Genomic DNA, 16,087 nt, shown 5'->3' on the forward strand with positions numbered 1-16,087 from the left:
CCCTTCAGGAGGCCCCCAACCCCTTCTTGGGGTCCCCCATTCAGTCCAAACCCTATGAATATTTACGGAATATTGGAGACTTGGGGGACCCACATCACATTCTGCAGAGGAGCCTCATCATATTTTGTTACCCCACTGGGATAGATTCACCCTGAAGCAAATAAGAGAGTGGGTGAGTTGCCTACTTCACTCCCTAGCTCCAATGAGGCTCCCGGCAGACTGACTGATCTGTATTTACAGAGAATATAGCTTTATAGCCTGCCGTAGTGGGCTACACTGGCTATTAAAAGCCTGCTGCATCGTTAAAGGCCCGAGCCGAAGGCGAGGGACTTTTACAAGGCAGCGGGACTTTATTAGCCGGTATAGCCCTGCTACGAAGGGAGATAAGGCTATTAGAACATTCTGCCACTAGAGGGCAGAATGCTCTGACAAATAAAACAAAGCCTTCAGGAAGCACAAGGGGATTGAAATCCCCTCAGGCTCCCTGAAGCCTTTGTTCACAGCCAGAGCTGTGAACAAAGAAGCATTGGAATGTTGATGCTCCAGGCTTATACCAAGAAATGTCACTTGTTAGTCAAGAAACGAAGATGGTTGTTCCGTAATGGCAGTAGCAGTAACCCCTGAAGAAGGGCACCATGTGCCCGAAATGCATTGGGTATTTTAAATAAACAACACTGCCTCAGACGAATTTGCATCTTTCGTGTTTTATGCAAGAGGTTCGGATGGCCCAGCTTAAACATGTGAAAATGTGTAAATTGGCAAACCTATTCCGCGCGTGGAGAGAAAATGCTGTAAAAACGTTGGATTAAAAAGTTGGATAAAAGTGGTTAAAAATCTGATTATAATGGAATACATGGATTAATTTGAAACTGAGGAAAACGGCCTTCACAGGCGAGTGCAGCTGTGTGTTTGGTTGGGATGGTAACTCACCCCAAATGTAAATCCAGGCTTATACCAGCCATTATAAGCCCGGAGAACTCCATTGTTTTCAATGGAGCTTCCAACATTCCAATGTTCTAATATAGCCTTATAGCCCGCCGTAAAGGGCTATACCGGCTAATAAAGACCCTCTCCAGCGTTCGGCGAGGGCCTTTAACAAGGGAGAGGGACTTTAATAGTCGGTATAGGCCAGCTATGAAGGGCTATAAGGCTATTAGAACATTCTGCCACTAGAGGGCAGAATGTTTTTTTTTAAAAAGAACAAAGCCTCATGGGAGCGTGAGGGGTTTGGAATCCCCTCAGGCTCCTTGAAGCCTTTGTTTACATCCAGAGCTGTGAACAAAGAAACATTGGAATGTTGAAGCTCCAGGCTTCTACCAGCCATTATAAGCCCGGAGCACTCCATTGTTTTCAATGGAGCTCCCAACATTACAATGTTCTAATGACGCTTACTCACAGAATATAACAATAACAACACATGACATAACAGTGTCTGTGTCCATGATTGGCTAGCTGAGACTTCTTTTGTTCAGTTGACTCTACAGTGGTAGGTGAGTGAGCATTCAGAGGTCACCGTCGAGTAGGAAGTTGTAAGCACCTGTACTGTACAATACCATAACCAATCAACGTCACTGTTAGATCCATGGTGATTCCTTTAAAAAGGATTTCAACTTACTGCTTAGACAAGAAGCACTGGCACAGCCAGAATGCGAGTGCTGAGCTATTGGCTGCCAAAGAAAAGCATAAACAAAAAGCAAACAATTCTCTTAATGTATCTCCCACTAACCAAAGCTGTGTTAGGTTGTTAAAACGTGTACAGGTTCAAGGAATTTGTGAGTGCGAGGGCGTGTGAGGGTGGATCGGACTAGCCATGTTTTAGAGGGCTTGTCTAAGTCCAGCCCAACGGGTGGTCGGAGAGAAGGGTGAAGCAGGTGGGAAATGGGGGCAAACCAGCCAAGGCAGACGTCATCATACAGAAGAGGAAGGAAGTGACGTCCCTGTGGCTCCGTCCACACCCTAGAGCCGGAAATAAGCAGGAAAAGACAACAGATGCAGAAAAGAGGACGCTTAATTGCTTTTGGTTCCTGGTGTTGTGTTTCTATGCGCTAACTTTTGTCGAGTGAAAAACAAGATACGACCTCGTCTTCCGTTCTCTGTTACGAACATAGACAGACTGCACCACACTTCAGTGGGGAGCTTTGCACCACCCCCTGGTGTGGAATCCGTCCCTCACAGCTGCCTGCAGAGGGTGTCACTAAAAGAACCACACTGCGCCACACTTCAGTGGGGAGCTTTTCACCACCCCCTGGTGTGGAATCCATCCCTGGCAACTGACTGCAGAGGGTGTCACTAAAAGACCCACACTGTGCCACACTTCAGTGGAGAGCTTTGCACCACCCCTTGGTGTGGAATCCATCCCTGGCAACTGACTGCAGAGGGTGTCACTAAAAGAACCACACTGCGTCACACTTCAGTGGGGAGCTTTGCACCACCCCCTGGTGTGGAATCCATCCCTGGCCACTGACTGCAGAGGGTGTCACTAAAAGAACCACACTGCGCCACACTTCAGTGGGGAGCTTTGCACCACCCCTTGGTGTGGAATCCATCCCTGGCAACTGACTGCAGAGGGTGTCACTAAAAGAACCACACTGCGCCACACTTCAGTGGGGAGCTTTGCACCACCCCCTGGTGTGGAATCCAACCCTTGCTATGGACTGCAGAGGGTGTCACTAAAAGAACCATACTGTGCCACACTAAAGTGGGGAGCTTTGCACCACCCCCTGGTGTGGAATCCATCCCTGGCAACTGACTGCAGAGGGTGTCACTAAAAGAACCACACTGCGCCACACTTCAGTGGGGAGCTTTGCACCACCCCTTGGTGTGGAATCCATCCCTCCCAGCTACCTGCAGAGGGTGTCACTAAAAGAACCACACTGCGCCACACTTCAGTGGGGAGCTTTGCACCAACCCCTGGTGTGGAATCCATCCCTGGCAACTGACTGCAGAGGGTGTCACTAAAAGAACCACACTGCGCCACACTTCAGTGGGGAGCTTTACACCACCCCTTGGTGTGGAATCCGTCCCTCACAGCTGCCTGCAGAGGGTATCACTAAAAGAACCACACTGCGCCACACTTCAGTGGGAAGCTTTGCACCACCCTCTGGTGTGGAATCCATCCCTGGCAACTGACTGCAGAGGGTGTCACTAAAAGAACCACACTGCGCCACACTTCAGTGGGGAGCTTTGCACCACCCCTTGGTGTGGAATCCATCCCTGGCAACTGACTGCAGAGGGTGTCACTAAAAGAACCACACAGCACCACACTTCAGTGGGGAGCTTTGCACCACCCCTTGGTGTGGAATCCATCCCTCACAGCTGCCTGCAGAGGGTGTCATTAAAAGAACAACACTGCGCCACACTTCAATGGGAAGCTTTGCACCACCTCCTGGTGTGGAATCCATCCCTCACAGCTGCCTGCAGAGGGTGTCATTAAAAGAACCACACTGTGCCACACTTCAGTGGGGAGCTTTGCACCACCCCCTGCTGTGGAATCCATCCCTGGCAACTGACTGCAGAGGGTGTCACTAAAAGAACCACACTGCGCCACACTTCAGTGGGGAGCTTTGCACCACCCCTTGGTGTGGAATCCGTCCCTCACAGCTGCCTGCAGAGGGTATCACTAAAAGAACCACACTGCGCCACACTTCAGTGGGGAGCTTTGCACCACCCTCTGGTGTGGAATCCATCCCTGGCAACTGACTGCAGAGGGTGTCACTAAAAGAACCACACTGCGCCACACTTCAGTGGGGAGCTTTTCACCACCCCCTGCTGTGGAATCCATCCCTGGCAACTGACGGCAGAGGGTGTCACTAAAAGAACCACACTGCGCCACACTTCAGTGGGGAGCTTTGCACCACCCCTTGGTGTGGAATCCGTCCCTCACAGCTGCCTGCAGAGGGTATCACTAAAAGAACCACACTGCGCCACACTTCAGTGGGGAGCTTTGCACCACCCTCTGGTGTGGAATCCGTCCCTCACTGCTGCCTGCAGAGGGTGTCATTAAAAGAAAAACACTGCGCCACACTTCAATGGGAAGCTTTGCACCACCCCCTGGTGTGGAATCCATCCCTGGCAACTTACTGCAGAGGGTGTCACTAAAAGAACCACACTGCGCCACACTTCAGTGGGGAGCTTTGCACCACCCCTTGGTGTGGAATCCATCCCTCACAGCTGCCTGCAGAGGGTGTCACTAAAAGAACCACACTGCGCCACACTTCAGTGGGGAGCTTTGCACCACCCTCTGGTGTGGAATCCATCCCTGGCAACTGACTGCAGAGGGTGTCACTAAAAGAACCACACTGCGCCACACTTCAGTGGGGAGCTTTGCACCACCCCTTGGTGTGGAATCCAACCCTGGCAATTGACTGCAGAGGGTGTCACTAAAAGAACCACACTGCGCCACACTTCAGTGGGGAGCTTTGCACCACCCCCTGGTGTGGAATCCAATCCATCCCTGGCAACTGACTGCAGAGGGTGTCATTAAAAGAAAAACACTGCGCCACACTTCAATGGGAAGCTTTGCACCACCCCCTGGTGTGGAATCCATCCCTGGCAACTTACTGCAGAGGGTGTCACTAAAAGAACCACACTGCGCCACACTTCAGTGGGGAGCTTTGCACCACCCCTTGGTGTGGAATCCATCCCTCACAGCTGCCTGCAGAGGGTGTCACTAAAAGAACCACACTGCGCCACACTTCAGTGGGGAGCTTTGCACCACCCTCTGGTGTGGAATCCATCCCTGGCAACTGACTGCAGAGGGTGTCACTAAAAGAACCACACTGCGCCACACTTCAGTGGGGAGCTTTGCACCACCCCTTGGTGTGGAATCCAACCCTGGCAATTGACTGCAGAGGGTGTCACTAAAAGAACCACACTGCGCCACACTTCAGTGGGGAGCTTTGCACCACCCCCTGGTGTGGAATCCAATCCATCCCTGGCAACTGACTGCAGAGGGTGTCACTAAAAGAACCACACTGCGCCACACTTCAGTGGGGAGCTTTGCACCACCCCCTGGTGTGGAATCTGTCCCTCACTGGTGCCTGCAGAGGGTGTTATTAAAAGAACCACACTGCGCCACACTTCAGTGGGGAGCTTTGCACCACCCCCTGCTGTGGAATCCATCCCTGGCAACTGACTGCAGAGGGTGTCACTAAAAGAACCACACTGCGCCACACTTCAGTGGGGAGCTTTGCACCACCCCTTGGTGTGGAATCCGTCCCTCACAGCTGCCTGCAGAGGGTATCACTAAAAGAACCACACTGCGCCACACTTCAGTGGGGAGCTTTGCACCACCCTCTGTTGTGGAATCCATCCCTGGCAACTGACTGCAGAGGGTGTCACTAAAAGAACCACACTGCGCCACACTTCAGTGGGGAGATTTTCACCACCCCCTGCTGTGGAATCCATCCCTGGCAACTGACGGCAGAGGGTGTCACTAAAAGAACCACACTGCGCCACACTTCAGTGGGGAGCTTTGCACCACCCCTTGGTGTGGAATCCGTCCCTCACAGCTGCCTGCAGAGGGTATCACTAAAAGAACCACACTGCGCCACACTTCAGTGGGGAGCTTTGCACCACCCTCTGGTGTGGAATCCGTCCCTCACTGCTGCCTGCAGAGGGTGTCATTAAAAGAACAACACTGCGCCACACTTCAATGGGAAGCTTTGCACCACCCCCTGGAGTGGAATCCATCCCTGGCAACTTACTGCAGAGGGTGTCACTAAAAGAACCACACTGCGCCACACTTCAGTGGGGAGCTTTGCACCACCCCTTGGTGTGGAATCCATCCCTCACAGCTGCCTGCAGAGGGTGTCACTAAAAGAACCACACTGCGCCACACTTCAGTGGGGAGCTTTGCACCACCGTCTGGTGTGGAATCCATCCCTGGCAACTGACTGCAGAGGGTGTCACTAAAAGAACCACACTGCGCCACACTTCAGTGGGGAGCTTTTCACCACCCCCTGGTGTGGAATCCATCCCTGGCAACTGACTGCAGAGGGTGTCACTAAAAGAACCACACTGTGCCACACTTCAGTGGGGAGCTTTGCACCACCCCTTGGTGTGGAATCCATCCCTGGCAACTGACTGCAGAGGGTGTCACTAAAAGAACCACACTGCGTCACACTTCAGTGGGGAGCTTTGCACCACCCCCTGGTGTGGAATCCATCCCTGGCCACTGACTGCAGAGGGTGTCACTAAAAGAACCACACTGCGCCACACTTCAGTGGGGAGCTTTGCACCACCCCCTGGTGTGGAATCCAACCCTTGCTATGGACTGCAGAGGGTGTCACTAAAAGAACCATACTGTGCCACACTAAAGTGGGGAGCTTTGCACCACCCCCTGGTGTGAAATCCATCCCTGGCAACTGACTGCAGAGGGTGTCACTAAAAGAACCACACTGCGCCACACTTCAGTGGGGAGCTTTGCACCACCCCTTGGTGTGGAATCCATCCCTCCCAGCTACCTGCAGAGGGTGTCACTAAAAGAACCACACTGCGCCACACTTCAGTGGGGAGCTTTGCACCACCCCCTGGTGTGGAATCCATCCCTGGCCACTGACTGCAGAGGGTGTCACTAAAAGAACCACACTGCGCCACACTTCAGTGGGGAGCTTTGCACCACCCCTTGGTGTGGAATCCATCCCTGGCAACTGACTGCAGAGGGTGTCACTAAAAGAACCACACTGCGCGACACTTCAGTGGGGAGCTTTGCACCACCCCCTGGTGTGGAATCCATTCCGCACAGCTGCCTGCAGAGGGTATCACTAAAAGAACAACACTGCGCCACACTTCAGTGGGGAGCTTTGCACCACCCTCTGGTGTGGACTCCATCCCTGGCAACTTACTGCAGAGGGTGTCACTAAAAGAACCACACTGCGCCACACTTCAGTGGGGAGCTTTGCACCACCCCTTGGTGTGGAATCCGTCCCTCACAGCTGCCTGCAGAGGGTATCGCTAAAAGAACCACACTGCGATACACTTCAGTGGGGAGCTTTGCACCACCCCTTGGTGTGGAATCCGTCCCTCACAGCTGCCTGCAGAGGGTGTCACTAAAAGAACCACACTGCGCCACACTTCAGTGGGGAGCTTGGCACCACCCCCTGCTGTAGAATCCATCCCTGGCAACTGACTGCAGAGGGTGTCACTAAAAGAACCACACTGCGCCACACTTCAGTGGGGAGCTTTACACCACCCCTTGGTGTGGAATCCGTCCCTCACAGCTGCCTGCAGAGGGTATCACTAAAAGAACCACACTGCGCCACACTTCAGCGGGAAGCTTTGCACCACCCTCTGGTGTGGAATCCATCCCTGGCAACTGACTGCAGAGGGTGTCACTAAAAGAACCACACTGCGCCACACTTCAGTGGGGAGCTTTGCACCACCCCTTGGTGTGGAATCCATCCCTGGCAACTGACTGCAGAGGGTGTCACTAAAAAAACCACACAGCACCACACTTCAGTGGGAAGCTTTGCACCACCCCTTGGTGTGGAATCCATCCCTCACAGCTGCCTGCAGAGGGTGTCATTAAAAGAACAACACTGCGCCACACTTCAATGGGAAGCTTTGCACCACCTCCTGGTGTGGAATCCATCCCTCACAGCTGCCTGCAGAGGGTGTCATTAAAAGAACCACACTGCGCCACACTTCAGTGGGGAGCTTTGCACCACCCCCTGCTGTGGAATCCATCCCTGGCAACTGACTGCAGAGGGTGTCACTAAAAGAACCACACTGCACCACACTTCAGTGGGGAGCTTTGCACCACCCCTTGGTGTGGAATCCGTCCCTCACAGCTGCCTGCAGAGGGTATCACTAAAAGAACCACACTGCGCCACACTTCAGTGGGGAGCTTTGCACCACCCTCTGGTGTGGAATCCATCCCTGGCAACTGACTGCAGAGGGTGTCACTAAAAGAACCACACTGCGCCACACTTCAGTGGGGAGCTTTTCACCACCCCCTGCTGTAGAATCCATCCCTGGCAACTGACGGCAGAGGGTGTCACTAAAAGAACCACACTGCACCACACTTCAGTGGGGAGCTTTGCACCACCCCTTGGTGTGGAATCCGTCCCTCACAGCTGCCTGCAGAGGGTATCACTAAAAGAACCACACTGCGCCACACTTCAGTGGGGAGCTTTGCACCACCCTCTGGTGTCTAATCCGTCCCTCACTGCTGCCTGCAGAGGGTGTCATTAAAAGAACAACACTGCGCCACACTTCAATGGGAAGCTTTGCACCACCCCCTGGTGTGGAATCCATCCCTGGCAACTTACTGCAGAGGGTATCACTAAAAGAACCACACTGCGCCACACTTCAGTGGGGAGCTTTGCACCACCCCTTGGTGTGGAATCCATCCCTCACAGCTGCCTGCAGAGGGTGTCACTAAAAGAACCACACTGCGCCACACTTCAGTGGGGAGCTTTGCACCACCGTCTGGTGTGGAATCCATCCCTGGCAACTGACTGCAGAGGGTGTCACTAAAAGAACCACACTGCGCCACACTTCAGTGGGGAGCTTTTCACCACCCCCTGGTGTGGAATCCATCCCTGGCAACTGACTGCAGAGGGTGTCACTAAAAGAACCACACTGTGCCACACTTCAGTGGGGAGCTTTGCACCACCCCTTGGTGTGGAATCCATCCCTGGCAACTGACTGCAGAGGGTGTCACTAAAAGAACCACACTGCGTCACACTTCAGTGGGGAGCTTTGCACCACCCCCTGGTGTGGAATCCATCCCTGGCCACTGACTGCAGAGGGTGTCACTAAAAGAACCACACTGCGCCACACTTCAGTGGGGAGCTTTGCACCACCCCTTGGTGTGGAATCCATCCCTGGCAACTGACTGCAGAGGGTGTCACTAAAAGAACCACACTGCGCCACACTTCAGTGGGGAGCTTTGCACCACCCCCTGGTGTGGAATCCAACCCTTGCTATGGACTGCAGAGGGTGTCACTAAAAGAACCATACTGTGCCACACTAAAGTGGGGAGCTTTGCACCACCCCCTGGTGTGGAATCCATCCCTGGCAACTGACTGCAGAGGGTGTCACTAAAAGAACCACACTGCGCCACACTTCAGTGGGGAGCTTTGCACCACCCCTTGGTGTGGAATCCATCCCTCCCAGCTACCTGCAGAGGGTGTCACTAAAAGAACCACACTGCGCCACACTTCAGTGGGGAGCTTTGCACCACCCCCTGGTGTGGAATCCATCCCTGGCCACTGACTGCAGAGGGTGTCACTAAAAGAACCACACTGCGCCACACTTCAGTGGGGAGCTTTGCACCACCCCTTGGTGTGGAATCCATCCCTGGCAACTGACTGCAGAGGGTGTCACTAAAAGAACCACACTGCGCGACACTTCAGTGGGGAGCTTTGCACCACCCCCTGGTGTGGAATCCATTCCGCACAGCTGCCTGCAGAGGGTATCACTAAAAGAACCACACTGCGCCACACTTCAGTGGGGAGCTTTGCACCACCCTCTGGTGTGGAATCCATCCCTGGCAACTTACTGCAGAGGGTGTCACTAAAAGAACCACACTGCGCCACACTTCAGTGGGGAGCTTTGCACCACCCCTTGGTGTGGAATCCGTCCCTCACAGCTGCCTGCAGAGGGTATCGCTAAAAGAACCACACTGCGATACACTTCAGTGGGGAGCTTTGCACCACCCCTTGGTGTGGAATCCGTCCCTCACAGCTGCCTGCAGAGGGTGTCACTAAAAGAACCACACTGCGACACACTTCAGTGGGGAGCTTGGCACCACCCCCTGCTGTGGAATCCATCCCTGGCAACTGACTGCAGAGGGTGTCACTAAAAGAACCACACTGCGCCACACTTCAGTGGGGAGCTTTACACCACCCCTTGGTGTGGAATCCGTCCCTCACAGCTGCCTGCAGAGGGTATCACTAAAAGAACCACACTGCGCCACACTTCAGTGGGAAGCTTTGCACCACCCTCTGGTGTGGAATCCATCCCTGGCAACTGACTGCAGAGGGTGTCACTAAAAGAACCACACTGCGCCACACTTAAGTGGGGAGCTTTGCACCACCCCTTGGTGTGGAATCCATCCCTGGCAACTGACTGCAGAGGGTGTCACTAAAAGAACCACACAGCACCACACTTCAGTGGGGAGCTTTGCACCACCCCTTGGTGTGGAATCCATCCCTCACAGCTGCCTGCAGAGGGTGTCATTAAAAGAACAACACTGCGTAACACTTCAATGGGAAGCTTTGCACCACCTCCTGGTGTGGAATCCATCCCTCACAGCTGCCTGCAGAGGGTGTCATTAAAAGAACCACACTGCGCCACACTTCAGTGGGGAGCTTTGCACCACCCCCTGCTGTGGAATCCATCCCTGGCAACTGACTGCAGAGGGTGTCACTAAAAGAACCACACTGCGCCACACTTCAGTGGGGAGCTTTGCACCACCCCTTGGTGTGGAATCCGTCCCTCACAGCTGCCTGCAGAGGGTATCACTAAAAGAACCACACTGCGCCACACTTCAGTGGGGAGCTTTTCACCACCCCCTGCTGTGGAATCCATCCCTGGCAACTGACGGCAGAGGGTGTCACTAAAAGAACCACACTGCGCCACACTTCAGTGGGGAGCTTTGCACCACCCCTTGGTGTGGAATCCGTCCCTCACAGCTGCCTGCAGAGGGTATCACTAAAAGAACCACACTGCGCCACACTTCAGTGGGGAGCTTTTCACCACCCTCTGGTGTGGAATCCGTCCCTCACTGCTGCCTGCAGAGGGTGTCATTAAAAGAAAAACACTGCGCCACACTTCAATGGGAAGCTTTGCACCACCCCCTGGTGTGGAATCCATCCCTGGCAACTTACTGCAGAGGGTGTCACTAAAAGAACCACACTGCGCCACACTTCAGTGGGGAGCTTTGCACCACCCCTTGGTGTGGAATCCATCCCTCACAGCTGCCTGCAGAGGGTGTCACTAAAAGAACCACACTGCGCCACACTTCAGTGGGGAGCTTTCCACCACCCTCTGGTGTGGAATCCATCCCTGGCAACTGACTGCAGAGGGTGTCACTTAAAGAACCACACTGCGCCACACTTCAGTGGGGAGCTTTGCACCACCCCTTGGTGTGGAATCCAACCCTGGCAATTGACTGCAGAGGGTGTCACTAAAAGAACCACACTGCGCCACACTTCAGTGGGGAGCTTTGCACCACCCCCTGGTGTGGAATCCAATCCATCCCTGGCAACTGACTGCAGAGGGTGTCACTAAAAGAACCACACTGCGCCACACTTCAGTGGGGAGCTTTGCACCACCCCTTGGTGTGGAATCCAACCCTGGCAATTGACTGCAGAGGGTGTCACTAAAAGAACCACACTGCGCCACACTTCAGTGGGGAGCTTTGCACCACCCCCTGGTGTGGAATCCAATCCATCCCTGGCAACTGACTGCAGAGGGTGTCACTAAAAGAACCACACTGCGCCACACTTCAGTGGGGAGCTTTGCACCACCCCTTGGTGTGGAATCCGTCCCTCACAGCTGCCTGCAGAGGGTATCACTAAAAGAACCACACTGCGCCACACTTCAGTGGGGAGCTTTGCACCACCCTCTGGTGTGGAATCCATCCCTGGCAACTGACTGCAGAGGGTGTCACTAAAAGAACCACACTGCGCCACACTTCAGTGGGGAGATTTTCACAACCCCCTGCTGTGGAATCCATCCCTGGCAACTGACGGCAGAGGGTGTCACTAAAAGAACCACACTGCGCCACACTTCAGTGGGGAGCTTTGCACCACCCCTTGGTGTGGAATCCATCCCTCACAGCTGCCTGCAGAGGGTATCACTAAAAGAACCACACTGCGCCACACTTCAGTGGGGAGCTTTGCACCACCCTCTGGTGTGGAATCCGTCCCTCACTGCTGCCTGCAGAGGGTGTCATTAAAAGAACAACACTGCGCCACACTTCAATGGGAAGCTTTGCACCACCCCCTGGTGTGGAATCCATCCCTGGCAACTTACTGCAGAGGGTGTCACTAAAAGAACCACACTGCGCCACACTTCAGTGGGGAGCTTTGCACCACCCCTTGGTGTGGAATCCATCCCTCACAGCTGCCTGCAGAGGGTGTCACTAAAAGAACCACACTGCGCCACACCTCAGTGGGGAGCTTTGCACCACCCTCTGGTGTGGAATCCATCCCTGGCAACTGACTGCAGAGGGTGTCACTAAAAGAACCACACTGCGCCACACTTCAGTGGGGAGCTTTGCACCACCCCTTGGTGTGGAATCCAACCCTGGCAATTGACTGCAGAGGGTGTCACTAAAAGAACCACACTGCACCACACTTCAGTGGGGAGCTTTGCACCACCCCTTGGTGTGGAATCCATCCCTCACAGCTGCCTGCAGAGGGTATCACTAAAAGAACCACACTGCGCCACACTTCAGTGGGGAGCTTTGCACCACCCTCTGGTGTGGAATCCGTCCCTCACTGCTGCCTGCAGAGGGTGTCATTAAAAGAACAACACTGCGCCACACTTCAATGGGAAGCTTTGCACCACCCCCTGGTGTGGAATCCATCCCTGGCAACTTACTGCAGAGGGTGTCACTAAAAGAACCACACTGCGCCACACTTCAGTGGGGAGCTTTGCACCACCCCTTGGTGTGGAATCCATCCCTCACAGCTGCCTGCAGAGGGTGTCACTAAAAGAACCACACTGCGCCACACTTCAGTGGGGAGCTTTGCACCACCCTCTGGTGTGGAATCCATCCCTGGCAACTGACTGCAGAGGGTGTCACTAAAAGAACCACACTGCGCCACACTTCAGTGGGGAGCTTTGCACCACCCCTTGGTGTGGAATCCAACCCTGGCAATTGACTGCAGAGGGTGTCACTAAAAGAACCACACTGCGCCACACTTCAGTGGGGAGCTTTGCACCACCCCCTGGTGTGGAATCCAATCCATCCCTGGCAACTGACTGCAGAGGGTGTCACTAAAAGAACCACACTGCGCCACACTTCAGTGGGGAGCTTTGCACCACCCCTTGGTGTGGAATCCGTCCCTCACAGCTGCCTGCAGAGGGTATCACTAAAAGAACCACACTGCGCCACACTTCAGTGGGGAGCTTTGCACCACCCTCTGGTGTGGAATCCATCCCTGGCAACTGACTGCAGAGGGTGTCACTAAAAGAACCACACTGCGCCACACTTCAGTGGGGAGATTTTCACCACCCCCTGCTGTGGAATCCATCCCTGGCAACTGACGGCAGAGGGTGTCACTAAAAGAACCACACTGCGCCACACTTCAGTGGGGAGCTTTGCACCACCCCTTGGTGTGGAATCCATCCCTCACAGCTGCCTGCAGAGGGTATCACTAAAAGAACCACACTGCGCCACACTTCAGTGGGGAGCTTTGCACCACCCTCTGGTGTGGAATCCGTCCCTCACTGCTGCCTGCAGAGGGTGTCATTAAACGAACAACACTGCGCCACACTTCAATGGGAAGCTTTGCACCACCCCCTGGTGTGGAATCCATCCCTGGCAACTTACTGCAGAGGGTGTCACTAAAAGAACCACACTGCGCCACACTTCAGTGGGGAGCTTTGCACCACCCCTTGGTGTGGAATCCATCCCTCACAGCTGCCTGCAGAGGGTGTCACTAAAAGAACCACACTGCGCCACACTTCAGTGGGGAGCTTTGCACCACCCTCTGGTGTGGAATCCATCCCTGGCAACTGACTGCAGAGGGTGTCACTAAAAGAACCACACTGCGCCACACTTCAGTGGGGAGCTTTGCACCACCCCTTGGTGTGGAATCCAACCCTGGCAATTGACTGCAGAGGGTGTCACTAAAAGAACCACACTGCGCCACACTTCAGTGGGGAGCTTTGCACCACCCCTTGGTGTGGAATCCATCCCTCACAGCTGCCTGCAGAGGGTATCACTAAAAGAACCACACTGCGCCACACTTCAGTGGGGAGCTTTGCACCACCCTCTGGTGTGGAATCCGTCCCTCACTGCTGCCTGCAGAGGGTGTCATTAAAAGAACAACACTGCGCCACACTTCAATGGGAAGTTTTGCACCACCCCCTGGTGTGGAATCCATCCCTGGCAACTTACTGCAGAGGGTGTCACTAAAAGAACCACACTGCGCCACACTTCAGTGGGGAGCTTTGCACCACCCCTTGGTGTGGAATCCATCCCTCACAGCTGCCTGCAGAGGGTGTCACTAAAAGAACCACACTGCGCCACACTTCAGTGGGGAGCTTTGCACCACCCTCTGGTGTGGAATCCATCCCTGGCAACTGACTGCAGAGGGTGTCACTAAAAGAACCACACTGCGCCACACTTCAGTGGGGAGCTTTGCACCACCCCTTGGTGTGGAATCCAACCCTGGCAATTGACTGCAGAGGGTGTCACTAAAAGAACCACACTGCGCCACACTTCAGTGGGGAGCTTTGCACCACCCCCTGGTGTGGAATCCAATCCATCCCTGGCAACTGACTGCAGAGGGTGTCACTAAAAGAACCACACTGCGCCACACTTCAGTGGGGAGCTTTGCACCACCCCCTAGTGTGGAATCCATCCCTGGCAACTGACTGCAGAGGGTGTCACTAATTTAACAACCGGGTGATGTTATTTTAGTGAGGAGCTGCAACAGGAAAACGACATGATACATATGTCGGATAAAGTGCCAGAGAGATCTGTGGTTAAAGTGCAGTTAAGGTTGTGGGCGGAGTCAGCACACAATGTAGTCTACACTTATGTGATTATATAGAGCAAACTCGAACCAAAGGTACTGGAGCGCTTTACATGAGCACCTGTTACACTCCTCAAGGTCACATTCACTTTTTAGAAAAGGGGTGGGCGTAAGTGATGTGTCCAGAATCACATGGGTGTTGAGGCGGCGCCGAGACTGAAACCTTGTTATCTAGTTCCAAATGCGGCAGCTCTGCCCTAACGCCACATCTTCCCTACTTATAAATTAAGACAGTATCATTAGCTATTTCCCCAGCCTCCCCCAATTCTCCTCATATTCACCCCCGTCATGTGCTCTTTCCGATGTCGAACATGTTCTCGCGTCCACCGCTCCAGTTTACACACCTAACCATAACTTTCGCCCCCTTCATGCTCTCTTGTCCATGTCAAACATGTTTTGGCATCTCCCCCCGCCCCCCCCCCCCCCCCGACTCGCAACGTCCACAGTTTTGGCGCATTAGAGCGAGAAGGCGCTGGGAGTTGAAATCCTGTTGCAGAGGATCACACACTGCGATCAGGAGGCGAACCCTGATGCAGCGCCAAGCTGTCCAGGATACAAACAACTCTACAACAACTCACCTCGCAAAAGCAGATTTTTGCTCGTATGTTTCCCATCCTGGTTCCAATTCTTCCAAGTCGTCCACCGCCTCCAGGGTCCAACGCTCCTCTCTCTGCAGCCGGGAGACCTGCTCAGAAAACCCCTCCACCCACTCAGAGCTGCTCCGGGCCCCTCCCGTCATCCTGCTGTGCTCGGGCCCCCACTCAGAGCTGCTCGGGCCCCCTCCCGTCATCCTGCTGTGCACGGGCCCCCACTCAGAGCTGCTGGGGCCCCCTCCCGCCATCCTGCTGTGCACGGGCCCCCACTCTGAGCTGCTCAGGCCCCCTCCCGTCATCCTGCTGTGCACGGGCCCCCACTCAGAGCTGCTGGGGCCCCCTCCCGCCATCCTGCTGTGCACGGGCCCCCACTCAGAGCTGCTCGGGCCCCCTCCCGTCATCCTGCTGTGCACGGGCCCCCCACTCTGGGCTCCAGGGAGGTGAACTGTGCGGGGGCGCGCCTGGCTGTGCCCGAGTATGGGCAGCAGACGTGTCTGCGATCAAACTCCAACACAATAACACATCACCACACCCACCCACTGCCTCTTACTGCCAGTGGCCCAACCCTGCGGAGACCTCAGGCACGCGGAAAGACGGCCTCGAATTTCTACTTTGTGCAAACAGTATAATTTTTTATTGATAGAACCAAGTCCTGTGCATACGTTTTAGGTTGATGGCTTTAGTGTGAAGCACTGTGCGTTTCTGATCTCACGAGTCGCTTCTCTTAGTGTGCAGTGAAGTCACGTTTTTTGTACTCTCTACACCATAGGGTAT

The 16,087-nt window shown here is 54.3% G+C and overlaps 1 protein-coding gene across 2 annotated transcripts in view; it reads right to left on the minus strand.

Annotated features, from left to right (window-relative positions):
• The window catches only part of LOC144791045 (uncharacterized), a 20,667-nt gene extending 4,832 nt beyond the window's left edge, over window positions 1-15,835 (minus strand). The window contains exons 1-2 of one of the 2 annotated variants that reach the window (XM_078665680.1): window positions 15,618-15,835; window positions 15,299-15,565 (exon numbers count right to left, since the gene is read on the minus strand). In XM_078665680.1, the coding sequence (XP_078521806.1) occupies window positions 15,299-15,561 (263 nt within the window). In that variant the 5' untranslated portion in view covers window positions 15,562-15,565; window positions 15,618-15,835. Of the gene's footprint in view, window positions 1-15,298 lie in introns of both variants that reach the window. The other variant, XM_078665679.1, reaches the window with a different exon arrangement.
• Window positions 15,836-16,087: the final 252 nt, after the last annotated feature.

The sequence above is a fragment of the Lissotriton helveticus genome, chromosome 11, assembly GCF_964261635.1.
Source record: "Lissotriton helveticus chromosome 11, aLisHel1.1, whole genome shotgun sequence".
NCBI lineage: Eukaryota > Metazoa > Chordata > Amphibia > Caudata > Salamandridae > Lissotriton > Lissotriton helveticus.